This window comes from Rattus norvegicus, chromosome 14 (genome assembly GCF_036323735.1).
Source record: "Rattus norvegicus strain BN/NHsdMcwi chromosome 14, GRCr8, whole genome shotgun sequence".
Taxonomy (NCBI): domain Eukaryota; kingdom Metazoa; phylum Chordata; class Mammalia; order Rodentia; family Muridae; genus Rattus; species Rattus norvegicus.
The window spans coordinates 17,823,225-17,849,523 of NC_086032.1; the positions used below are offsets into that span (position 1 = coordinate 17,823,225).

General features: G+C 41.5%; 1 protein-coding gene across 2 annotated transcripts in view; it reads right to left on the minus strand.

The window, feature by feature from the left end:
* The window catches only part of Afm (afamin), a 32,849-nt gene extending 8,031 nt beyond the window's left edge, over nucleotides 1–24,818 (minus strand). Inside the window, exons 1-9 of one of the 2 annotated variants that reach the window (NM_172320.2) lie at nucleotides 24,687–24,815; nucleotides 22,182–22,230; nucleotides 21,861–21,993; nucleotides 20,187–20,398; nucleotides 12,403–12,535; nucleotides 11,731–11,828; nucleotides 11,010–11,139; nucleotides 3,836–4,050; nucleotides 100–232 (exon numbers count right to left, since the gene is read on the minus strand). In NM_172320.2, the coding sequence (NP_758823.2) occupies nucleotides 100–232; nucleotides 3,836–4,050; nucleotides 11,010–11,139; nucleotides 11,731–11,828; nucleotides 12,403–12,535; nucleotides 20,187–20,398; nucleotides 21,861–21,993; nucleotides 22,182–22,230; nucleotides 24,687–24,774 (1,191 nt within the window). In that variant the 5' untranslated portion in view covers nucleotides 24,775–24,815. Of the gene's footprint in view, nucleotides 1–99; nucleotides 233–3,835; nucleotides 4,051–11,009; nucleotides 11,140–11,730; nucleotides 11,829–12,402; nucleotides 12,536–20,186; nucleotides 20,399–21,860; nucleotides 21,994–22,181; nucleotides 22,231–24,686 lie in introns of both variants that reach the window. The other variant, XM_039091644.2, reaches the window with a different exon arrangement.
* Between the last annotated feature and the right edge of the window lie 1,481 nt (nucleotides 24,819–26,299).

The following is a 26,299-nucleotide window of genomic DNA, read 5'->3' on the forward strand; positions in this document are numbered from 1 at the left end:
CATAATATGTTATAATATTTATTATTATATCATGTTATAATCAGAAAGCTTTAATAAAGACTGATTATTGTTTTCTGAATCTATGTTGATGGGACTTACCGCATGGCGGTAACAGCTTAACGGGTTTTTTCTGTTGCAGCAATCTTCCAGGAGATCCTTATACACTTTAGTAATTCTTAGGAGCTCTGGTGTAGACAGTTCAGTATGTCTTCTGGAGTAATCATAAAGAAACCTGAGGTGTGCCAAAGAGGTATGCTGTTAGAATTCATACAAAGGAGAAAACACCCAACTCCACTTTCACTGAATCTAGTGAGACCTAACGCTGTGTCTATTGTCAAAGCTAAATGTGGGATTCAGTCTGTTCATAGAACACTTTACAACACTTTTTAAAACACCTTTCCTGTGTCATACTTCAGACTACTAGACTTTCCTCATCAAATTGTTAGAATTACTTAGGAACAATCCTGAGAATGGGTGACATATGAAGCACTGTAGGCACCACATGATGCTGACTGTGCTTGGGAAACGCCTCCAGACTTCTGACTTGCAGTGGTGAGAACGCAGGCCCTTGTTCCCAGAGCATGCCTGGTGAGACATGGGGTGGCTTTGCCAATTGCTCCCTCCTGTCACTTGCCAAATATGGGAGTTCCTTGATTCCAAATTATAGGCTGCGGTTTCCATGGCCTCAGAGAAAAGTTCCAAGGATGTGCGGGTGTGCAGGACATGATGGGCAGAGGGGAAGGGAGAGGAACGGAGGGATATTAATGAAGTCATAGTAGGTGTTGTACACCAGATCAAACATCAGTCAGATTCACTTGGTCTTTAAGATAAACATTACCTTGAATCTGGAGGCACTAAGCCCTAAGTTGGGTATGCACAGTAATACAGATTAAATTTCCCTATTTCTGGAATCTGAATGCCAAAATGCCTCAGAATTCAAAACTTTTTGAATGCCAATATGATATTATAAGTGAAAATGTCTACATCTAAACTCAGGTGACAGGCTACGGCCAAAATGTACCTGTACTAAAAATCAGCTATACATTTTTATTTAATTCAATTTATACACACAAGAAGTATATGGAAGATAAATGAGTTTGATGTTTAAACTAGGGTCCCATCCTAACATGTCTCATTACGTAAATGTAAATATCTCAGATTTTGTTTAAATCTGAAATTAAAAAAAGAAAAACACTCAAGAGATGTTTGAGGAAGACGGTGGGTAGACATCATCTTTATATGAGTTGCCAGGAGCAAAACGATAGAGAACTCATGGTACTCCAAAGACCGGAAGTGAGCTAGAGCATCAGGAGCCTACAAAGGAAATGAAAAGTCACCTGACCAGAGAAAGCGATGGACCAACCACTGATAAGACTTAGGCAACTGGGCTGGAAAGATGGCTCAGTGATTAAGAGCATGCACTTCTCTTGCCTTAGTCAAATTCCCAGCACCCATGTTGGCTAGCTCACAGATGCCTGCAGTCATCAGGGATCCGATGACCTCTGGCCTCTATGGACACCTGACTTCCCGTGTGCACATACCCACACACAGACACACATGGATGCACATGGCTTAAAAATAAAAGTAAGCACAGCCACACGGCTGCCTGAAAACACTGCTGAGGAGAAGCTGCGGTCCAAAAGCAGTTTGTTTCTCCTTGCTGAGTGCCGCTAGGGATCAGGACGTCAAGAGTAGGCAAATCCAAACAGACAGATGCCCAAATCACAACCCAGAAACAGAAGAACAGGAGAGGCAGAGAAATGTGACCCTCCAAAAGATCATAACCTCTCAACTAATGACCCAAAGACGCCGGATGACATAAAATGTCAGTTGCAGGTTTCGAAAGTTCTCTGGTACGATCAATCAATGGCCTGAAAAGGAAAAAGTTAAGCACAAACAGATGACTTTTGCCCAGGATCTGAAAGGGAAATTAGAAAAAGATATGCAAAAGCCAGCAAGACAGATAAGACCATTAGCGAGGTGGGTGGGAGGATGGCAGAATGGAAGATGCATTCAGGAGGAAGCAAACGAGTAAAAAGAGTGTTGGAAATGAAAAAACAAAACAAAACAAAAAAACACAACTGCCAATCAAATTAAAAGAAAAAAAACTGGAAAGCACCATCAATAGAGTTAGCAAAGTAGACGACAGTATGCTTGTGATGGGGACAAGGGTGACAAAATATAACACTCCAACATCACACAAGACAAACAAAAACCATAACCACAATGTCCAAGCACATGGGTAAATGATCAAGAAACTACAGGGTAAAAGAAAGAGCGGAGGCAACCTTCCGATCCCCCAAGTCTAGAGAAAGAAATAGACATTCAAGCACAAGAGGCAGTTAGAACCCCAGATAGACATGATGGGAGAAGAACCTTGATGACACAGTATAGTCAAGATGTCAAAAAATACAAAGAAAAAGTCCCACTCATGAATACAAACTCATCAGAAATCTTAAAAGCCAGGAGAACGTGGGGTGATCTCCGAATCATGAAAGTAGGTGACTGACAAACGAGATAGCTTTACACGGGAAAGTTTTAAAATTGATCTTTTAAAATTGATGGGGGGAAAGGACATTTCAGGGTAAATGCAGTTCATATCTAAAGGAGCACTACCCATGTAGGAAGAGGAAAGTCACCCTCAAGCACAAAAGGACAAGGAAGGAGTAAATTCACAAGACTGGGTGAACAAAGCTGGAAAGAATCTGCCATGGTCAACTCTGTGAATCAGCAAATCCTCCAAACTATTAGGAGAGAAAGGCAAGGACAAATTATAAAAAAAAAAAAACAGCCTACAAAAATTACAAGAATTGGGGAATAAAAAACATCAACTATAATCCTAACTGTAAGCTCACCTCTAAAGACACACAGACTGGTTGACTGTATTAAAAATCTAAATCAAAGTATTTTCGTGTGTGTGTGTGTGTGTGTGTGTGTGTGTGTGTACATGCATGTGTATGTATGCAAGTATGTATATGCATGCATGCCTGTGTGTGCAAGTGTGTGTGTGTGTACATGCATGTGTATGTATGCAAGTATGTATATGCATGCATGCCTGTGTGTGCAAGTGTGTGTGCAAGTGTGTGTATATGCATGTCTGCACATGTATGTGCATGTGTGCGTGCATGTGTGTGTGTGTGTGTGTGTGTGTGTGTGTGTTAAAACCAGATGCAGTTATGTAAAAGATCTTAAGAGAAAGGAGGGAAAATAAAGGGCAGTGAACTCCACATGACTTAAAAGCGGATGGAGAAAAATTGTGGAGGAAGAAGCTGGGTGAAAAACGGAAGGCAGACGGAATAGGGGAAGGCAATGGGACAATGGGGTGAGAAAGAACAAAATCCAGAGGTGTACAAATGTGAAAATATCATAATGAATCCCATTGCTTTGCACTGACATTAAAAATAATAAAGCTGACAACTAGGATTCAGATTTCGTCCTGTGGCTTCCAGTCCATTAATCTTTCCCTTGGGCACAGCTGGATTGTCAAGACTTCTTAAGAGCAGAACCCCTGCATCAGTTCCTTCCTCTGCCATTTTTACCTGTGAATGCTGAACAAGTCATTTGCTCATTCAAAATATTTGGTTTTAGAATTAAAATGGATAATCTGAATAATGTATTCAGACTATTTCCTGGCACGTGTAAGGTATTCAGCAAATATGGCCATCATTATAACCCATGGTTGTTTTTACTTCGAGTGTACGAGATCGCTCGTGTACAGGCCGCGATCTTTATAGCTGGAGAATTACAATGCCTTATCCTTCCACACAAATTAGCCAGCATGGGAATGTCTTATTTTCTATTGGCCTTCTAAACTTGTAATGAAGAGTTATAGTACTCAGCAAAGAACTTGTCCTGCTCGGAATCTCGCTCTTGGCACACATTTTCACTGTCGGTAAATTTGGGTGTTCTCAGAGATAAGTCTTCTGGTCTGTCATCCTTGTTTGCGTTGATTATGCAGTCTGCGCGCTCTGGCGGTTTCTTCTCACAGCACGCTTTGATCTTACTTGAGATGGAGTCTTGTTTTGAACAAATATGGTGCATAACCTGGCTCTGCGTCAAACAAGAACAAGAAAAGCTGTGACTTTTAGATATATGTCAGGAGCTGTTGCTGTAAAACTAAATAGAAAAAACAAACAAACAAAAAAAAAAAAACCAAAAAAACACTGTCTTTTATCCCGCACTAGGCCCAGCACCGTAGTGCCCCAAGATATCCGGTGGACATCTTCATCTCAGTCAGCACAGCGTCTCACCCACTCTGCTCTATCCCATATCACACTGCTGATGGCTTCTCTCTGAGCCTGGCAGCAATCTCTCTACCCATCTAGTTCTCAAGGCAGGTTGCCACCATGTCAGACATACACATCCCAATTTCATGGCGGGCTAGCCTGTCTCCAGCCACCACACACTCTCTTAAACTTAAATCGCCACGTGAAAGAACACACAACACAATAACCTCAGATCCAATTGAGAAGACATAATTTGCTCATCTAGACATACGAAGCCCTGTACACACCCATCCCTTAAGAATATTCATAACAACCTGTAAATGTGCAGAGAGGAATCTTAACATCCGCCTCCACGTCCTCTCTGCTGCTTCTCCCTCGGTCCCCTGTTCCAGTCTCCTCCCCTCTGTAAAACTTTTCTCCCGCCCATCCTTCCTTCTCGTCCAATGACAGGCCTCATTCTATCTTGTACCTGCCTTCACCTGCATAATGACATCATCCTACAAGGAGTGGCCTCACTGTCCTAAAAGAATCGTGAATGTAACGTCAGCACCCACCCATCATCTCATTAGATAGAAAAATATTCATTTAAATTTCATAGTGACTTAATATTCACGAAGTTTCATATTAGTGCAGCTGTTTTCTCCCGCTCAGGATTTTAGCTCATATAACTGTGAAAATAAGCCTTACATCCATTGTTAAATATTAGATTTTAAATTACCCCTCCCACCCCCCACTCCTCCAGTACATTGATAACTTTACATTTTAAAAAATTACTGTATTTATCCCTCGAGTTTTAGGGAAGTGGACACACACATCTGCCGTAGCGCATATGCAGCAGTCAGAGGATTACTTGCAAGAGTTGGTTCTTTCCACCATAAGGGTCCTGAGAACCAAACCCAGGCCCTCGGCCTTGAAAATGTCTTACCCACTGAGCCATCTCTCTGGTGTCACTGTCCCCTTATTTTCTAATGTCATTACACATGTGAGAGCTGGCTTTGCTTTCTGAGGTGACTACTGAAAGTGAAGTACCACATCTCTGCTAATCCAGATCCCCTGTGAACTAGAACTGTCTTTCCGAGCACACGGAAAAACAACTAATATTTGATTAGTGAATGAAAAATTGGTTAGGGGGATAGAGGGATGGGTCAAAGTTATAAACACTGACTGATCTTGCAGAGGACCCAGGGACCCACATACTGGATCATGGGTGCCCGTAATTCCTGTTCCAGAATATTCTGTAAGCACACAGATGTGGTGCAGAAACGTGTGTGTGTGTGTGTGTGTGTGTGTGTGTATAAAATCTCTTTTGTAAAGAAAGGAGGGGAATCCTCCAAGGAAGGGGAAATAGACAGTGTTAATAAAGGGACAAAGGAGAAACTAGAATCAGAGGCTTAAATGAGGAGGGTGAGAGAGCAGAACAGAGAAAGGAAGGAATGTGGGGAAGGATGATTCACATAAGGGCCCTTGAAAAGCCATGTGAGTTCTACCTCTGCAGGAGCTCCCTAAATATATATACAGCTATGAAAGGAATTTAAATGGAGTTGCTGTATAACAAGGGAGAAAATGCCCCAACTAGGAATCTTAAACTAACAAGACCCCTGGTTATGTAAATGGGTTACATCTTGTTGAGTTGCTGGCCAAAGGTGTCCCAACGACCTCCCCCAAAAGACAGCCTATTGCAGTTCTATGAGTCACCTCCCCAGCCAGTTTGTAAGGTCCCTACTGCTGAAGACACCAGTTATTTATGCCACTGAACATGGAGAAATCTAAATAGTGCCCAACTAGAAGCTTTCCCACTACTGACTGGCATTTATAGTGCAGGAAGATGCTGTGCATGTTATCCAGGGAGAAAAGTACCCATCAGTATCACCGAGTTACAGACCCTCTGATCTGTGGGACCAACCTGCCTGTAAGATATACCAATGTTATGGGAAGAATCAGCCACTCTTGATTTATTGATTTTGACTGGATTTAAGTCCCACTCCAGGAGACGGAACCCATACCTGACACTACTAAAGTGGCCTAGAGATGGGGACTAGATAGGACATGGGCCTAGGGGGAGCCTCCAACTACCCATAAATCAGTGTGGTGCTCACCCCTCACCAGAGAACCTTCTTCTTGCAGTAAATAACAGAGACCCACAACTGGACCACGTGCAGAGAGCGCGAGGCTTTGGAGCACGCTGGTTCCCGAATGGGGCATTTTTATTAAACCCTTCCCCCTGAAGATCATGGATCTATCCGCAAGAGGAGCAGAAAGACTCTAAGAGCCAGAGGTGGTAAACGTTTCTGAGAGAACAGCTTCTTCCAGATACAACAGAGGAAAGTGGACACAGTTCCAGCCCTAACCGAGAAGCTGTTTACAATCCACACCTGTTGGGAGAGGGCAAATGGGTTTTCTCCAGCGGGACGATACTGGCTCTATCAACCATGCTCCATGCTCAGGAGCAGTTGTTAGCCACCACAAAATGTACTCTATTAGTGTGTGTGTGTGTGTGTGTGTGTGTCCTTGTGTGTTTGTGTATGTGTGTGCACGTGTGTGTGTCCCTGTGTGTGTATGTGTGTGCAAGTGTGTGTCCCTGTGTGTGTATGTGTGTCCTTGTGTGTGTATGTGTGTATGTGTGTGTGTCCCTGTGTGTGAATGTGTGTATGTGTGTGTGTCCTTGTGTGTGTGTATGTGTGTGTGCCCTTGTGTGTTTGTGTATATGTGTGCAATTGTGTGTCCCTGTGTGTGTATGTGTGTGTGCGTTGTATGTGTATGTGTGTGTGTCCCTGTGTGTGTATGTGTGTGTGTCCTTGTGTGTGTATGTGTGCAAGTATGTGTATCCCTGTGTGTGTATGTGTGTGTGTGCGTTGTGTGTGTATATGTGTGTATGTGTGTGTGTCCCTGTGTATGTGTGTGTCCTTGTGTGTGTATGTGTGCAAGTGTGTGTGTCCCTGTGTGTGTGTATGTGTGTGTGTGCGTTGTGTGTGTATGTGTGTGTATGTGTGTGTGTCCCTGTGTGTGTGTATGTGTGTGTCCTTGTGTGTGTATGTGTGCATGTGTGTGTGTCCCTGTGTGTGAATGTGTGTATGTGTGTGTGTGTCCTTGTGTGTGTGTATGTGTGTGTGTCCCTGTGTGTGTATATATGTGTGTGTGTGTCCTTGTGTGTATGTGTATGTGTGCATGTGTGTGTGTCCCTGTGTGTGTATGTGTGTATGTGTGTGTGTCCTTGTGTGTGTGTGTGTCCCTGTGTGTATGTGTGTATGTGTGTGTGCCCTTGTGTGTGTATGTGCGTGTGTGTGTAAGTGTGTATGTGTGTGTCCTTGTGTGTGTGTGTGCGTGTGTATGTGTGTGTCCTTGTGTGTGTGTGTCCCTGTGTGTATGTGTGTATGTGTGTGTGTCCTTGTGTGTGTATGTGCGTGTGTGTGTATGTGTGTATGTGTGTGTGTCCTTGTGTGTGTGTATGTGTGTATGTGTGTGTCCTTGTGTGTGTGTGTTCGTGTATATGTGTATATGTGTGTATGTGTGTATGTGTGTGTGTCCTTGTGTGTGTGTGTTCGTGTGTGTGTATGTGTGTATGTGTCCTTGTGTGTGTGTGTATGTGTGTGTGTGTGTCCTTGTGTGTGTCCTTTCTGCTTTGTTTTGTTATTGCATTTGGATTGGTTTGTTTTGTTTATTTTTAGTTTTATTTTCCCGAGAGGAGTAAAGGACATAAAGTTGAATGGGTAGGGAGATGGGGAGGATGTGGTTAGGGGAGGGGAAAGAATGTGATCAAAGTATATTGTAGGGGGAAAAAATGTCAATAAAGAAAGAACCAACGACTGATTAGGAAATTAACCACTACAGAAGTTGCTAGTGAAGACTTCCCAGATAGAAGAAGCTTTCTTATTCATTTATGCAGTGTATAAGAGAGAAACCCCTGCCCTGCTTTCTCACTGTTTATCGAAGCTTGGGGACAAGGGAACAAGGGTTATCTTATTCACACAGTGTGAATTTTGAAATCAGATCCAACTCTCAGTCTCCGCTCCAGTTTCTTCTGCACCTTTTCACCCTACCCTGTCCCACACTCTCTGGGTACTGCAGGCCTCCCTAACTTAACCCAATGCACTCCCACTATGTAATCCTCTGATGGATCCTGAGGGTGAGACACGGGATGAGACCAAGGCTAAGGTGAGACAGGCGATATGAATTGGTACCACGTTTCCAGCGTTCATAGCTCATCTGAAAACAGCATTGGTCTAGGCCCAGCACTTTTTAATTTCCTGAGAATTCTTTCCTATTTTCAGTTAATGACAATTGGATTTCTTGCATTTCTCCATGAAGACATTAAAAGGAGGAAATTTGAAATATAATATGACCCCTTAGTTTCAGCTCCAAGCCATAGAAAATTTAAATTATACTAGTTTAGTAAATTCAATTTAACTTTATTAAACCCACATTCCCATAAACAACCAAATACTACAAAAAATTATGAGTGGCATCCCTTTTACTGGGTTACATTTGAGCATAAAATAATTTAGGAGGACATCTTCTGTCCACTGCTTATTTTAAAGCAGATATTCCCAATACTTAATATCCAAGTCATTTAAGTAATATACTGTCTTTACTGTAAGTAAAACAAACTTAAAACCATCACCATAAAGCTTAATTTTAACCAAGAAGAAATCTGTGTATTTTTTAATGAAATCGTATTGACTTTAAAGTGCCCGAACAATTTTGACTTTGCAACAATATGTTTACTGGTGTATTCCTTTAAAAACAATATGTTTGCTGGTATATTCCTTTAAAAGCAATATGTTTACTGCCGTACTCCTTTAAAAACAATATGTTTACTGGTATAGTGCTTTAAAAAATGCCTTTAGGGTTATCAGATGCTGGGGTAGGAGCAAGAAGTGGGAAGATGTTGGTCCAAGACAAAATATCAGATCTATAGGAGAAATAATTTCAGGATCATGGTGACTACAGATAATAAGAGCATGTCATATAATTTGAAAATTGTTAGGGAAGTAAATTGAAAGTACTCTTATCACAAAAACGTATGTGAGAATAATATAGAAATCCACATTAAGTCATTTGATTTAGTCATACTACAATGTACACATGTTAAAATATCATGCTTCATGCCATCAATGTACACACACACATATATAAATATTTATATAGAATTAGACAATTAGAAAAAAAGAGGAAGAGAGATAGGGAGGGAGGGAAGGAGGAAGAGAGAGAGAGATAGGGAGAGAGAGAGAGAGAGAGAGAGAGAGAGAGAGAGAGAGAGAGAGAATGGAAGAGAGGAGAAAAGAAATAACAGCTTGAAATTATTTGAAAAGACCTTAGAAAATTGAATATCAAAGAGAGCATCTTTTTAAAAACTTAATAATAATTTCATTTTGTGAGGTTTCCCGAGGGCTTCTGATGTAAGGGAAAATAACTGCTAACGGACAGGAAGAGACAGGGATGATAGATAACGGAGTTGTCGTCCAGTAAGGTCTCTGTTCACAGTTACCCATGGCTTTATGAAGAGGCCAGAAGAGAGGAGCCTTAAAGCTCCTAAACAAAAAGTGATAGACTGAGCATACCTAAGCTGATCAGTATACACTGCGCACATGAGCGCATCACAATATTGTACCCAATCCCCTAACTACGAGGACTCTACGTGATCATTGCGAAAGCTAAAAGCAAGTATTAAAAATCACTGGGTTTTCAAAAGATGCCTCAACATATAAAAGAGACACGTGCTCCACTATGTTCATCGCAGCCTTATTTATAATAGCCAGAAACTGGAAAGAACCCAGATGCCCTTCAACAGAGGAATGGATACAGAAAATGTGGTACATCTACACAATGGAATATTACTCAGCTATCAAAAACAACGAGTTTATGAAATTCGTAGGCAAATGGTTGGAACTGGAAAATATCATCCTGAGTGAGCTAACCCACTCACAGAAAGACATACATGGTATGCACTCATTGATAAGTGGCTATTAGCCCAAATGCTTGAATTACCCTAGATCCCTAGAACAAAGGAAACTCAAGACGGATGATCAAAATGTGAATGCTTCACTCCTTCTTTAAATGAGGAAAAAGAATACCCTTGGCAGGGAAGGGAGAGGCAAAGATTAAAACAGAGACCGAAGGAACACCCATTCAGAGCCTGCCCCACATGTGGCCCATACATATACAGCCACCCAATTAGACAAGATGGATGAAGCAAAGAAGTGCAGACCGACAGGAGCCGGATGTAGATCGCTCCTGAGAGACACAGCCAGAATACAGCAAATACAGAGGCGAATGCCAGCAGCAAACCACTGAACTGAGAATAGGTCCCCCATTGAAGGAATCAGAGAAAGAACTGGAAGAGCTTGAAGGGGCTCGAGACCCCAAAAGTACAACAATGTCAAGCAACCAGAGCTTCCAGGGACTAAGCCACTACCTAAAGACTATACATGGACTGACCCTGGACTCTGACCTCATAGGTAGCAATGAATATCCTAGTAAGAGCACCAGTGAAAGGGGAAGCCCTGGGTCCTGCTAAGACTGAACCCCCCGTGAACTAGACTGTGGGGGGAGGGCGGCAATGGGGGGAGGGTTGGGAGGGGAACACCCATAAGGAAGGGGAGGGGGGAGGGGGATGTTTGCCCGGAAACCGGCAAAGGGAATAACACTCGAAATGTATATAAGAAATACTCAAGTTAATAAAAAAAAAAAATAAATAAAATAAAATTAAAAAAAAATCACTGGGTTTTGCTTTTGTCACGCGTTTCTTTTTTTTTTTTTAAGGTAAATCCTTTAAAGAAGAGGCACCTGGCTCCGGATGCACTGCACGACGTCCCCTTCACAGCACCCGTCATACATGGAAGAAACATCTTCTAAGAGGGACGTAAGGTCTTCAAATCCAATCTTGGGGAACTTCTTACTAAACACGGCGATGTTTCTGGAAAGATCATTGATAGACCACTAAAATAATTTAAATAGGCAACAGACAAAGAGGGTCTTTACTTACGTTACGCACGTTGTAGAAGGATCAAGGGCAGCAGATATCATGAGTTTTACACAGAGTTCCTATCAAGTAGCTGACAGGGTTGTTACGTGATCTGTATCAGTGATGCTCAACCTTCCTGATGCTGCAACCCTCTAATACAGTTCTTCAGGTGGCGATGAGCCCTAAATTATTTTCATTCCTACTTCATAACTGTACATATCTGCTATGGCTGCGAATCATGATATAAATAGAGATATTTACTGTGCCGCCACCTCCAATTCTGGCTTCCAAGTAGAAATGACCTGATAGGGGCTCTGTCCACCATAATTACTACAGCATGCCATGTGAGCTGATTTCAGTTGTAGAAAAAAGCATCACATGTACTTTGGAGTGTACAGTCTCCTTTCCCTTGGCACCCTATGTCCTTAAGCCTCAGGAAAACCACAAATAACGCCACCAGCTATTGAACAGAAAAAGCAAGAAGAAAAAAAATGTGTGTGTCACGAGCAAGAAAAGACACAAGAAACACAACACAAAACTCACATAGAGTTTAAGGTCTTGGGTCCAAATTTTAAAAGGGCTCCACAAACATTTCTTTGATAAGAAGATAACGCTTTTAAATACTGTGTGATGGGGGCTGCCTGAAAGAAAAGGAACAATTCTGTTGAGGAAAAAAAAAAAAGGCCAACATCTCACTCTTTCCTTAGTTTTTAGCGACCTGTAATATCAACTACTCTGAAATTTTCTAGCTGCCGAAAATACATGGGGTCTTTCTCTTAGTAAGTTTGCATGTTGAGAAAAACCTGTATCCTTGGCACATTCCAAGGGTTGAGCCAGTATTCCTCATGACAGCATTGTGTTTATCAGGACAGGGCTTGTGGCAGCATGTCCCCTGAACACGGCTGTCACGACTGGTGTGCTCCAGCTTTCTATGAATGCCAAAAGAGAGTTCGTCACAGACAGAAAACATCAGTTCAATATTTACCCTGGATAATTTGCACACTTGGGCTTTCTTGCCCCAGAGAGAGAACTTGGTAGTTAGTGAATCTCTTTCAAGGTATTTCTGGTGCACAGTGCATTCCTGTCAGGGAGCGCACTGATATGATACTGCGTGTGACAGACAGGCTTCGTGTGATGTTTAATTTTAAGTGAAGCTCCAGAGCCCTGGCATTGGTCGATTCCTTGTCCTCTTGATGAGGTAAGCGTGGTACCCACCTTGTCTTGAAAGCAGGTGGCTTTCTGTTGCTGTTCACAGCACGTGGTCGCCGCCTCCTCAAACCTAGCGGCAACGTTCAGAAGAACTGGGGCGAAGGCAAAGGGGTTCCTTCTGGCCACCTCATACATATAGCTGTAAAACATTAAGTGTTTTTCAAAAGAGAGGAGATGGGGAAGGGAGAGGGAGAAGGATGGTTGACAGGGGGTGGGGAGGGGGGAGAAGATGGCAAGGAAAGGAAGTTATAAAGACGAAGGGAAAAGGAAAGAAAGGATTTCCACTGCAGCAACCTCCGTTGAGAAGCCGAACCAGTCATTTCCAGCTGTTCAATTTAGAGCTGCTAACTCCAAATTGAGGATGACGTGGGCAGTGCTCATCCTGAACACCGTGTGTATTCTTCCTTCCCTTTCTGTGACAGAGGAAGCCTGTCTCCCTCTCCCCATCATATCAAAGAAAAGTCATCTAAGCACATCATATCCAAGATTCAAGAACATCCTTAAGTCCAAGCAAACTTGAGATTGTTTCAAAGTACAATAGCCTTCCAGAGGTGGTGTGAGTGGAAAAAACTTTCCTTCAGCATGCACTACCATTGCAAAGAAATTGGAGACTACATGTTCAATAATTTAAGTCTTCCCAAGATAAAACTTGCAACCTCCCTTGGGAAGAAAATACTCCCATCCCTTTACTGCCTAGCTATTCAATGTCAGGCACACATCTCTGCCCTGCAGATTATCACATGAGAAGACACACAGCACTAATGTAGGAGTCTTAAAAGCACGGTCGAGCTCTCTGCTCCCAGACCCAGTGGGAAAGAGACCTCACCGCCTGGTCAGGTGGGCACTCCTGAGGCTGCAGAGCGGAAGAGACCACCAACACTGCCCACCCCTGCCCACATCCCTGGCCCAAGAGGAAACTGTATAAGGCCTCTGGGCTCCCGTGGGGGAGGGCCCAGGAGCGGCAGGACCCCTGCCTGAGACACCGCCGGAACCTGAAGGAAACAGACCGGATAAACAGTTCTCTGCACCCAAATCCCGTGGGAGGGAGAGCTAAACCTTCAGAGAGGCAGACAAGCCTGGGAAACCAGAAGAGACTGCTCCCTGCACACACATCTCGGACGCCAGAGGAAAAAGCCAAAGACCATCTGGAACCCTGGTGCACTGAAGCTCCCGGAAGGGGCGGCACAGGTCTTCCTGGTTGCTGCCACTGCAGAGAGCCCCTGGGCAGCACCCCACGAGCAAACCTGAGCCTCAGGACCACAGGTAAGACCAAATTTTCTGCTGCAAGAAAGCTGCCTGGTGAACTCAAGACACAGGCCCACAGGAACAGCTGAAGACCTGTAGAGAGGAAAAACTACACGCCCGAAAGCAGAACACTCTGTCCCCATAACTGACTGAAAGAGAGGAAAACAGGTCTACAGCACTCCTGACACACAGGCTTATAGGACAGTCTAGCCACTGTCAGAAATAGCAGAACAAAGTAACACTAGAGATAATCTGATGGCGAGAGGCAAGTGCAGGAACCCAAGCAACAGAAACCAAGACTACATGGCATCATCGGAGCCCAATTCTCCCACCAAAACAAACATGGAATATCCAAACACACCAGAAAAGCAAGATCTAGTTTCAAAATCATATTTGATCATGATGCTGGAGGACTTCAAGAAAGACGTGAAGAACTCCCTTAGGGAAACACAGGAAAACATTAATAAACAAGTAGAAGCCTACAGAGAGGAATCGCAAAAATCCCTGAAAGAATTCCAGGAAAACACAATCAAACAGGTGAAGGAATTAAAAACGGAAATGGAAGCAATCAAGAAAGAACACATGGAAACAAACCTGGATATAGAAAACCAAAAGAAGAGACAAGGAGCTGTAGATACAAGCTTCACGAACAGAATACAAGAGATGGAAGAGAGAATCTCAGGAGCAGAAGATTCCATAGAAATCATTGACTCAACTGTCAAAGATAATGTAAAGCAGAAAAAGCTACTGGTCCAAAACATACAGGAAATCCAGGACTCAATGAGAAGATCAAACCTAAGGATAATAGGTATAGAAGAGAGTGAAGACTCCCAGCTCAAAGGACCAGTAAATATCTTCAACAAAATCATAGAAGAAAACTTCCCTAATCTAAACAAAGAGATACCCATAGGCATACAAGAAGCCTACAGAACTCCAAATAGATTGGACCAGAAAAGAAACACCTCCCGTCACATAGTAGTCAAAACACCAAACGCACAAAATAAAGAAAGAATATTAAAAGCAGTAAGGGAAAAAGGTCAAGTAACATATAAAGGCAGACCTATCAGAATCACACCAGACTTCTCGCCAGAAACTATGAAGGCCAGAAGATCCTGGACTGATGTCATACAGACCCTAAGAGAACACAAATGCCAGCCCAGGTTACTGTATCCTTCAAAACTCTCAATCAACATAGATGGAGAAACCAAGATATTCCATGACAAAACCAAATTTACACAATATCTTTCTACAAATCCAGCACTACAAAGGATTATAAATGGTAAAGCCCAACATAAGGAGGCAAGCTATACCCTAGAAGAAGCAAGAAACTAATCGTCTTGGCAACAAAACAAAGAGAATGAAAGCACACAAACATAACCTCACATCCAAATATGAATATAACGGGAAGCAATAATCACTATTCCTTAATATCTCTCAATATCAATGGCCTCAACTCCCCAATAAAAAGACATAGATTAACAAACTGGATACGCAACGAGGACCCTGCATTCTGCTGCCTACAGGAAACACACCTCAGAGACAAAGACAGACGTTACCTCAGAGTGAAAGGCTGGAAAACAATTTTCCAAGCAAATGGTCAGAAGAAGCAAGCTGGAGTAGCCATTCTAATATCAAATAAAATCAATTTTCAATTAAAAGTCATCAAAAAAGATAAGGAAGGACACTTCATATTCATCAAAGGAAAAATCCACCAAGATGAACTCTCAATCCTAAATATCTATGCCCCAAATACAAGGGCACCTACATATGTAAAAGAAACCTTACTAAAGCTCAAAACACACATTGCACCTCACACAATAATAGTGGGAGATTTCAACACCCCACTCTCATCAATGGACAGATCATGGAAACAGAAATTAAACAATGATGTAGACAGACTAAGAGAAGTCATGAGCCAAATGGACTTAACGGATATTTATAGAACATTCTATCCTAAAGCAAAAGGATATACCTTCTTCTCAGCTCCTCATGGTACTTTCTCCAAAATTGACCATATAATTGGTCAAAAAACGGGCCTCAACAGGTACAGAAAGATAGAAATAATCCCATGCGTGCTATCGGACCACCACGGCCTAAAACTGGTCTTCAATAACAATCAAGGAAGAATGCTCACATATACTTGGAAATTGAACAATGCTCTACTCAATGATAGCCTGGTCAAGGAAGAAATAAAGAAAGAAATTAAAAACTTTTTAGAATTTAATGAAAATGAAGGTACAACATACCCAAACTTATGGGACACAATGAAAGCTGTGCTAAGAGGAAAACTCATAGCGCTGAGTGCCTGCAGAAAGAAACAGGAAAGAGCATATGTCAGCAGCTTGACAGCACACCTAAAAGCTCTAGAACAAAAAGAAGCAAATACACCCAGGAGGAGTAGAAGGCAGGAAATAATCAAACTCAGAGCTGAAATCAGCCAAGTAGAAACAAAAAGGACCATAGAAAGAATCAACAGAACCAAAAGTTGGTTCTTTGAGAAAATCAACAAGATAGATAAACCCTTAGCCAGACTAACGAGAGGACACAGAGAGTGCGTCCAAATTAACAAAATTAGAAATGAAAAGGGAGACATAACTACAGATTCAGAGGAAATTCAAAAAATCATCAGATCTTACTATAAAAACCTATATTCAACAAAATTTGAAAATCTTCAGGAAATGGACAATTTCCTAGACAGATACCAGGTATCGAAGTTAAATCAGGAACAGATAAACCAGTTAAACAACCCCATAACTCCTAAGGAAATAGAAGCAGTCATTAAAGGTCTTCCAACCAAAAAGAGCCCAGGTCCAGACGGGTTTAGTGCAGAATTCTATCAAACCTTCATAGAAGACCTCATACCAATATTATACAAACTATTCCACAAAATTGAAACAGATGGATCACTACCGAATACCTTCTACGAAGCCACAATTACTCTTATACCTAAACCACACAAAGACCCAACAAAGAAAGAGAACTTCAGACCAATTTCCCTTATGAATATCGACGCAAAAATACTCAACAAAATTCTGGCAAACCGAATCCAAGAGCACATCAAAACAATCATCCACCATGACCAAGTAGGCTTCATCCCAGGCATGCAGGGATGGTTTAATATACGGAAAACCATCAACGTGATCCATTATATAAACAAACTGAAAGAACAAAACCACATGATCATTTCATTAGACGCTGAGAAAGCATTTGACAAAATTCAACACCCCTTCATGATAAAAGTCCTGGAAAGAATAGGAATTCAAGGCCCATACCTGAACATAGTAAAAGCCATATACAGCAAACCAGTTGCTAACATTAAACTAAATGGAGAGAAACTTGAAGCAATCCCACTAAAATCAGGGACTAGACAAGGCTGCCCACTCTCTCCCTACTTATTCAATATAGTTCTTGATGTTCTAGCCAGAGCAATCAGACAACAAAAGGAGATCAAGGGGATACAGATCGGAAAAGAAGAAGTCAAAATATCACTATTTGCAGATGATATGATAGTATATTTAAGTGATCCCAAAAGTTCCACCAGAGAACTACTAAAGCTGATAAACAACTTCAGCAAAGTGGCTGGGTATAAAATTAACTCAAATAAATCAGTAGCCTTCCTCTACACAAAAGAGAAACAAGCCGAGAAAGAAATTAGGGTCTATTATGACACCCTTCATAATAGACCCAAATAATATAAAGTACCTCGGTGTGACTTTAACCAAGCAAGTAAAAGATCTGTACAATAAGAACTTCAAGACACTGAAGAAGGAAATTGAAGAAGACCTCAGAAGATGGAAAGATCTCCCATGCTCATGGATTGGCAGGATTAATATAGTAAAAATGGCCATTTTACCAAAAGCAATCTACAGATTCAATGCAATCCCCATCAAAATACCAATCCAATTCTTCAAAGAGTTAGACAGAACAATTTGCAAATTCATCTGGAATAACAAAAAACCCAGGATAGCTAAAGCTATCCTCAACAATAAAAGGACTTCAGGGGAATCACTATCCCTGAACTCAAGCAGTATTACAGAGCAATAGTGATAAAAACTGCATGGTATTGGTACAGAGACAGACAGATAGACCAATGGAATAGAATTGAAGACCCAGAAATGAACCCACACACCTATGGGCACTTGATTTTTGACAAAGGAGCCAAAACCATCCAATGGAAAAAAGATAGCATTTTCAGCAAATGGTGCTGGTTCAACTGGAGGTCCACATGTAGAAGAATGCAGATCGATCCATGCTTATCACCCTGTACAAAGCTTAAGTCCAAGTTGATCAAGGACCTCCACATCAAACCAGACACACTCAAACTAATAGAAGAAAAACTAGGGAAGCATCTGGAACACATGGGCACTGGAAAAAATTTCCTAAACAAAACACCAATGGCTTACGCTCTAAGATCAAGAATCGAAAAATGGGATCTCATAAAACTGCAAAGCTTCTGTAAGGCAAAGGACACTGTGGTTAGGACAAAACGGCAACCAACAGATTGGGAAAAGATCTTTACCAATCCTACAACAGATAGAGGCCTTATATCCAAAATATACAAAGAACTCAAGAAGTTAGACCGCAGGGAAACAAATAACCCTATTAAAAAATGGGGTTCAGAGCTAAACAAAGAATTCACAGCTGAGGAATGCCGAATGGCTGAGAAACACCTAAAGAAATGTTCAACATCTTTAGTCATAAGGGAAATGCAAATCAAAACAACCCTGAGATTTCACCTCACACCAGTGAGAATGGCTAAGATCAAAAACTCAGGGGACAACAGATGCTGGCGAGGATGTGGAGGAAGAGGAACACTCCTCCATTGTTGGTGGGATTGCAAACTGGTACAACCATTCTGGAAATCAGTCTGGAGGATCCTCAGAAAATTGGACATTGAACTGCCTGAGGATCCAGCTATACCTCTCTTGGGCATATACCCAAAAGATGCCCCAACATATAAAAAAGACACGTGCTCCACTATGTTCATTGCAGCCTTATTTATAATAGCCAGAAGCTGGAAAGAACCCAGATGCCCTTCAACAGAGGAATGGATACAGAAAATGTGGTACATCTACACAATGGAATATTACTCAGCTATCAAAAACAACGACTTTATGAAATTCGTGGGCAAATGGTTGGAACTGAAAAATATCATCCCGAGTGAGCTAACCCAATCACAGAAAGACATATATGGTATGCTTTCATTGATAAGTGGTATTAGCCCAAATGCTTGAATTACCCTAGATGCCTAGAACAAATGAAACTCAAGATGGATGATCAAAATGTGAATGCTTCACTCCTTCTTTAAAAGGGGAACAAGAATACCCTTGGCAGGGAAGAGAGAGGCAAAGATTAAAACAGAGACTGAAGGAACTACCATTCAGAGTCTGCCCCACATGTGGCCCATACATATACAGCCACCCAATTAGACAAGATGGATGAAGCAAAGAAGTGCAGACCGACAGGAGCCGGATGTAGATCGCTCCTGAGAGACACAGCCAGAATACAGCAAATACAGAGGCGAATGCCAGCAGCAAACCACTGAACTGAGAATAGGACCCCCGTTGAAGGAATCAAAGAAAGAACTGGAAGAGCTTGAAGGGGCTCGAGACCCCATATGTACAACAATGCCAAGCAACCAGAGCTTCCAGGGACTAAGCCACTACCCAAAGACTATACATGGACTGACCCTGGACTCTGACCTCATAGGTAGCAATGAATATCCTAGTAAGAGCACCAGTGGAAGGGGAAGCCCTGGGTCCTGCTAAGACTGAACCCCCAGTGAACTAGTCTGGTGGGGGGAGGGCGGCAATGGGGGGAGGGTTGGGAGGGGAACACCCATAAGGAAGGGGAGGGGGGAGGGGGATGTTTGCCCGGATACCGGGAAAGGGAATAACACTCGAAATGTATATAAGAAATACTCAAGTTAATAAAAAAAAAAAAACTTATACCTGAAAGCTCACCAGATAAGTGGATCAAGGATATTTGTTAATATCCAATATGGTAACTAATTAAATTTGAATTTGCACTGAAAAAAAAAAGCATTTGCTCCTTTCTAGGTTCAATTCAAAGCACCATCACAACTCTCTGTAACTCTTCTGGTACCTGACATGCAAGTTGTGCACAAATATCCCTGCAGACAAAGCACCTGTATACAAAACGAAATGTCACTTGAGTCTATTTGGCCAGTCTCCTATGAAGACTGATTCTGCTGTTGTATCTGGGAAATTTTGTCTAATCAAGTGTTACAAGATTTTCTATGTTTACTTTAAGATTTTAAAGAGTATAACTTTTATAAACCAAAAAAAAAAAAAAAAAAAAGCAGGGTCCACAGCTACAGCCTCGCTGAGCATAGGTCCTGACCCAATAAACATGGAATGAATTTATGAATCAGCCGATTCACCAATAAACCCCAGCCAGCAAAGATAAAGAAAATCTGAAGCTGTTTGGAAATAAAATTTTGAAGCTCAAAAAGGAAGAATAGATTTCTTTTAGCCCAATGAGAACAATACCTCAAATCCGTTTGATACCAAAATTAAACTTACAGGTTGAGAAAAGATTCACTGTTATTTTTATAAGCTTGGCATTTCTCTTCTGGATCCAGAGTAGGGAAAGGGGGCAGAAATCCTACATTAGCTTTCTTGTTGTAGAAGAAGCAGAGTCTTCTTTGAAAGCCGGCTTGCCTACAGCAATGGGAGAAGTTATGCTTCTGTGGCAGCCCCTTCATATCACAGAGCATGTCCTGGATAGCATCATTCTGAACAACAGAGAAGAAGACAATGTTCTGTCATGATCAAAGTCTCTTCTATCCACTGGGAAGGTCTGACGGACACATGAAGGATAGTGTCACCTTTAGGGGAAAGGTTACAGTTTCCACACAGGTGCCTTTACCTAAAGCCTTGGGAGAGCATCCCCACATTGAGATACATCATCTCACAGCAAGCCTCCTTCACCTGTTACTATTTCTGCAATGCCTACTTTGCAGTTCTGTAATAGACATTGTGTCAGTAAATTGTCACATGCTCTTCAAGCTCGTTGAAAATGGATTCTAGGAATGAGGAGGCTCTCCCTTGTCTCAGACTCCAGGGCATTTATTTTAAGTGTCTTCTAAAAAGTCTCTGTCTGGGGCAGGCTGGTCATCTAATTCCATGACAGGGAGAGAGACCAGCAAACAGCTAAAAGTATTCACAACACCATGCTCCTTCTAATAGAGCTTACTAATTGTTTGCCCTGTGATATAAAAACGTCTGTTACGGGATGAAAAGCTACATACTCCTTCCCTGAGAGAACATGCTGATGTCCTGATAAACTTCTGCTGGGAACTCCAACAAAGCATTTTTTTTGAAGCACCTTTCCAGCCACGTCTGTTGAGTAGTTTAAGTGTCCAGTCTGGTGTTAACTTTGTTCTCTCCAACTGGGTGGTTCCAGTCATGTTTCCTAGATGCTGTAAATGCCTGGTTTGATGTTTTGCCATCTATATGCTGCTTCTCTTTGCTACTTGTTTTGTTTGTTTGTTTCTTTTTACTTTGGCTCACTACGTTCTTAGTAAACCCTCTCCTTTGAAACTGAAAGTAGCCATTATCAATTAGTCTAAGTACCAAACAACTTCCTCGGTGGGTTTTCTTCTTATCTCCCAAAGTCGAAAACTCTCTGTGGCTTTGCCTATGGTGTTCAACATTTTTTTTAAATTGGGATTGCATTTGGAATCAGCCCAGAAGAGGGAAATGTGAGAGCAGAGCATGAGGCAGTAAGAGAAGCAATTAAGAGCCCTAACCCTGTGTGTGTATCTTGGAATGTCACCCCTTTCTGTGCCGGTATGACTGAGTGTCAATAAGTCAAAGACATAGAGATCGAGCATGCATAACTCCATCTTCCTATGTGTCATAAGACAGAACTGTATTTCCCTTGAGAAAAGCACCTTATCCTAAATACTGAAACTAAGCAAAATAATTATGTGCCCAGGCTGGAGAGATGGCTCAGCTGTTTGGGGTGCATAGTGTTCTTGTAGAGGACCCACATGTGCTTCCCAGCACCCACGCTATCAGCTCACAACTGCCTGTAACTGAGGCTTCAGGGAATGGACAGCCTCTTCACACACACACACACACACACACACACACACACACACACACACACACACAATTAAATACCAAACCCTATGTGTCTAGAGTGCCATTCTTAGGTCTTGTTCAGATGAGAACCACAAGCAGTTTACTTACAGCTATCTTTGAACACTCCGGAAGTGTGCTGTCAGCCAAGCACCTATCCTTGTAATCCAGCATGACCTTCACCAGCATTTCCACCTCCTCAAAGGATGCTTCCTGAACATACTGGGCAGATGCAATGATGGTCCTGCAAGGGTTCATGGAGGGGACACAGTGATCTTATGCAGAATTTCTATTTACGTCTAAAATTAATCCATGGAAACGGTTAATGCTGCTGTTTAATTAAATTATCTTCGTGGAGCATTTGCCTTCCTACCATATATCGGATAACAATACAATAAGTGTTATCAACAGAGGGAATCCAGAACAACTCACAGGTATGCAACGTTCTCATTTATGAATTTCTGAGTAGCATTGAAATGATCTGAAAATCAAGGATATTTGGGTTATTAGGTATCTTTAGACTTATACATTTTCCTAATAAGTAACTTTTCGTGACATTCAAGTATGAAACTATAAAAGGCTTACGGTGGAAACATTTTAACACATTTAATAAAGAATGTGAAAGTCTCTCTCTCTCTCTCTCTCTCTCTCACACACACACACACACACACACACACACACACACCAAATGTGGGTCCTAATCAGAGTTGAGTGTGTAGTTAGAAGTTATAATTTCATTTATGTGAATTTATCTAAAATGAAGCAGCTTTTCTGGTGACAGTGTGCCATTTCTGTGTCACAGGTATGTCATTTATGACAGGAGAAGCCACATGAAGATTAACTGATAGGTAATGTCTTCAAGGCAAGGCCCTCTGACTGATACTGTACATCCATGCAAGGTGGCAGTCAGCATAGCCTTTAATGCTAGTCATGTGATCTCCAGATTCATCCAAAATCACAGATCCTTTCTTAGGTCATAGAAGATTTATTTGTTCACATAGACTGCATTTTATTATTTTTTTATGAACTATTGATCTGGGTGCCATGGAATAATCGACAATTATTGACAGAGCCACCTTCCATGAACCTTGGTTTCCTGAGCACTCTCATAGTAGGAATGGATTATGTACACGTGAATAGTAGGAATATAATCCAATTTAGAATAAAGTTAAATATTCATTATGAATGCTTCGTAACCGCTAGGTAAGAACCAGAAAAGATTTAGCGGAAGCACCATATAAATTAATACTAAAGAAAGAGGGGCTGGGGATTTAGCTCAGTGGTAGAGCGCTTACCTAGGAAGCGCAAGGCCCTGGGTTCGGTCCCCAGCTCCGAAAAAAAGAACCAAAAAAAAAAAAAATACTAAAGAAAGAAAAATATTTCAAAAATTAGCAAGAGAGTAAGATGCCCAGTCTTATGTGTAGAGAAAATATGTAAAATAAAAGAACACAAAGGCAAGAAACCTTGAGACAAATTTGGGGAGGTGCAATCTGTTTCATAAGAAGAATGAGGCCTCTTTTCAGTTTGGATTATGAGGATCTTGCATATAAAACCAAGAAGTGTGGGCTTCAGTTGGAAGCCATTGGGACCTGCATAGGGGGGTAATATGGCCGTGTTTACACAACAGGGAATGCCAGGCAATGAAGCATCCTATGTGCTGAGCCCACCCTCGGTGCCTAAGAAATGGAAAGCCATAGGAACTATTCCTCAGGTAAAAAGAAGGACAATCAGATGGGATAGAGTTGGAAGGTCATTAGGGGACCCTAGCAATCGTTCTATTGAAAAAGCAAACTCGGTGGGATCTGAGTTTTGCAGGGAGTAATACAAAGGAAAGAAAGCAGTCACAAAGCACATAACACAGACAAAGAGTGTCCAGGTCTGAAATGGGCTCTTACACGAGGAAAGCAGAGGAAAACCTCAAGCACAGCCATATCGAACCGGTTGTGTGTAGGATACAACACAGGTCAGGACCTCTGAGATATGCTGAATACTCTTGTGCAAATTATAATCATTTACTAATTTATTTTTTATGATTATAGCATCATGACATCACTCTTCATCCCCCTGCCTGTTCTCCTGTTAACCCCTCCTCGCTCTCTTTCAAATGCATGGCCTCTTTTTCATTAATTGATTGATTGATGTTATATATATTATAAATTTTTACATTCTCTGATACATAGATACAACCTTATCAGTCTGTATAATATCACTTGAGTATATGTTCTCTGGGATGATATTAAGGAAACTACATTCCTGTAAAAAAAAAATGTGCCTTTCTGGCCAGAGGTATTTAAAAAGAACTTTCAAAGAAAATTTTCTTTTCTTTCAAAGAAAATTTCAAAGTTTCCTCATTTGGTAAAATGTAAAAATTGCCTTTTGCACCCGGTTGACACGCTTTGCTCTTGGCGTAGTCTGTTGCAGGTGTGTAACGCCAGCTGAAGGAGAAAGCAGGATCTCATATACCCTGACGGTATTTATCATCTAGCTGGAAGACATATTGGACAACCAAAAATATTTAAAAAATATTTTTTAAAGATTGTATATAAATGTTTATACATGTGTTTGTGTGTGAGTGTGTACATATGTGTGTATGTATGTATATGTATGAATATGTATATACTGTATCTATGCTCTTCTGTTGGACTATACATATATTTATATATCTATATCTGTCACAAAATTCTAATATTTTGAAGTCCAAATTACATCTCAAGTCAACATGATCCAGATTGTTGGCCGTTTCTAAAGGCAAGCATCCTACAGAATAGATAATATGAAAATCTGTAGTGGGTCCTTTGAAACTACTGACCAGTATACATATACCAAGAGAAGAGAGAGAAAAATAAAACCACTGGAGTAATCAAAGTTTTAAAAGGCTAAAGGAAAGTAATTTCCTTCACTTAGTTGTCCCTGGTAATACACAAGTAAATTTCTTACCTACATCCTGAGGCTTTGTGGGTAGGGCTAGGGATTCAGTCAAAGACAACAGGAAAAAAATAAAACCTGTAAGTTTTAAGTGTCTCATGTTTAAATTTAAAAAAGAGGCCACATTCAAGAGAGTAATGTGACTGGGGCAAAAACCAACGTTTTATAGTATTCTTTGACCTAAGCTTTGTTAAAAAGTAACCTAGTTAATCTATTTCTGAAATACATAGGCTTTTTTTGGTCTTGGTGCAAATTTCTTGGTAATTATTAACTAGGGGAAAATTATGCTGTGTTTCACTGCGGAGGGGGGAATCTCTTGACTTGAAAGAGAGAGAGAAAGAGAGAGAGAGAGAGAGAGAGAGAGAGAGAGAGAGAGAGAGGAAAAGCAGTTCACAGGGTAAGAATAGCCCTACCTCCAAAGTTGTAAAAATACTCCAAATGTTAAAAGAGAAATGACTAGCTAACACATCAAAATGGAAATGCAGTATAATGACATTAACTGCTTGCCTGGCAAGTAGGAAGACTTGAGTTTAGTCTCCAGAGCTCGTGTAAAACGCAGGCATTCTAATGCACACCTCTCATCCCAGTACTGAGAAGTGTAGCTAGGTAGTTCCCTGTGACTCTCAGGCCAGCCAGTCTAAGAGACTCTAAGGCGCGCGCGCACGCACACACACACACACACACACACACACACACACAGAAAGAGAGAGAGAGACAGAGAGACAGAGAGACAGAGAGACAGAGAGACAGAGACAGAGAGACAGAGAGAGAGACAGAGAGAGAGGACAACAGAGAAACAGAACTAGAAGTTGTCCTCTGGCTTCCACAAGAATACACATTATGTACAGGTGCACAGATGTGCACATGCACACAAACAGGCACACCTGCACAAACTCACAAAGCACAGTAATTTTTCTTGTAATCAAAGAAAATAAGTTCTCCAAGTGTATAGGAATAGGACAAAGACAACAGTGGAAACATGGACTTCTGAAGTATATAGAAAAATCAGTGACCATGTAACCAAAGATTTAGAAAAGAAGCTTTTAGTAAGGGTGGATAATCTTAAATACCCATGCTAATTGAAGCAATCCCTTGAGTTCTGGGACTGTACTGAGATCTCGATTGTGCACGCTGAAATCTTTTCCAGTGCATGGTATTATCTGTGGTCTTGTCATGTCTGGCCTTCGTGTGATGTGGTGAATCCTTTTCACATATGATCTGAACGTCTGATCAGGAACGGATGTCTAAACTTGTCAAGCCTTTTCCTGGACCCTTTGAGAGGATCACATGGGCTGTGTTCTTTATTTCGTAAAGCAGCGTGTCATCTTTATCACTGTGTATGTGTTCAGACAGTCTTTGCCGCTAAAGAAAACCTCACTTGCTCATGGCAACTGATCCTTCTGACATGCGGTGGAAATCCATGTCCTTGGGAACCTTGCTGAGGATTCTTCCTCGCATGATTGCCAGACCGTAATTTTCTTTCTCTCAGTGTCCTTCAATGGCTTTGGTACAGGGTTAATGTGAGCCTTATAAAAAATAAAAGATAAATAGCCAAACTTGGGAGGCAGATAGGTTCTCTGTGGGTTCTGGCCAGCCAGAGCTACAGACCCTATATTAGCAAAATA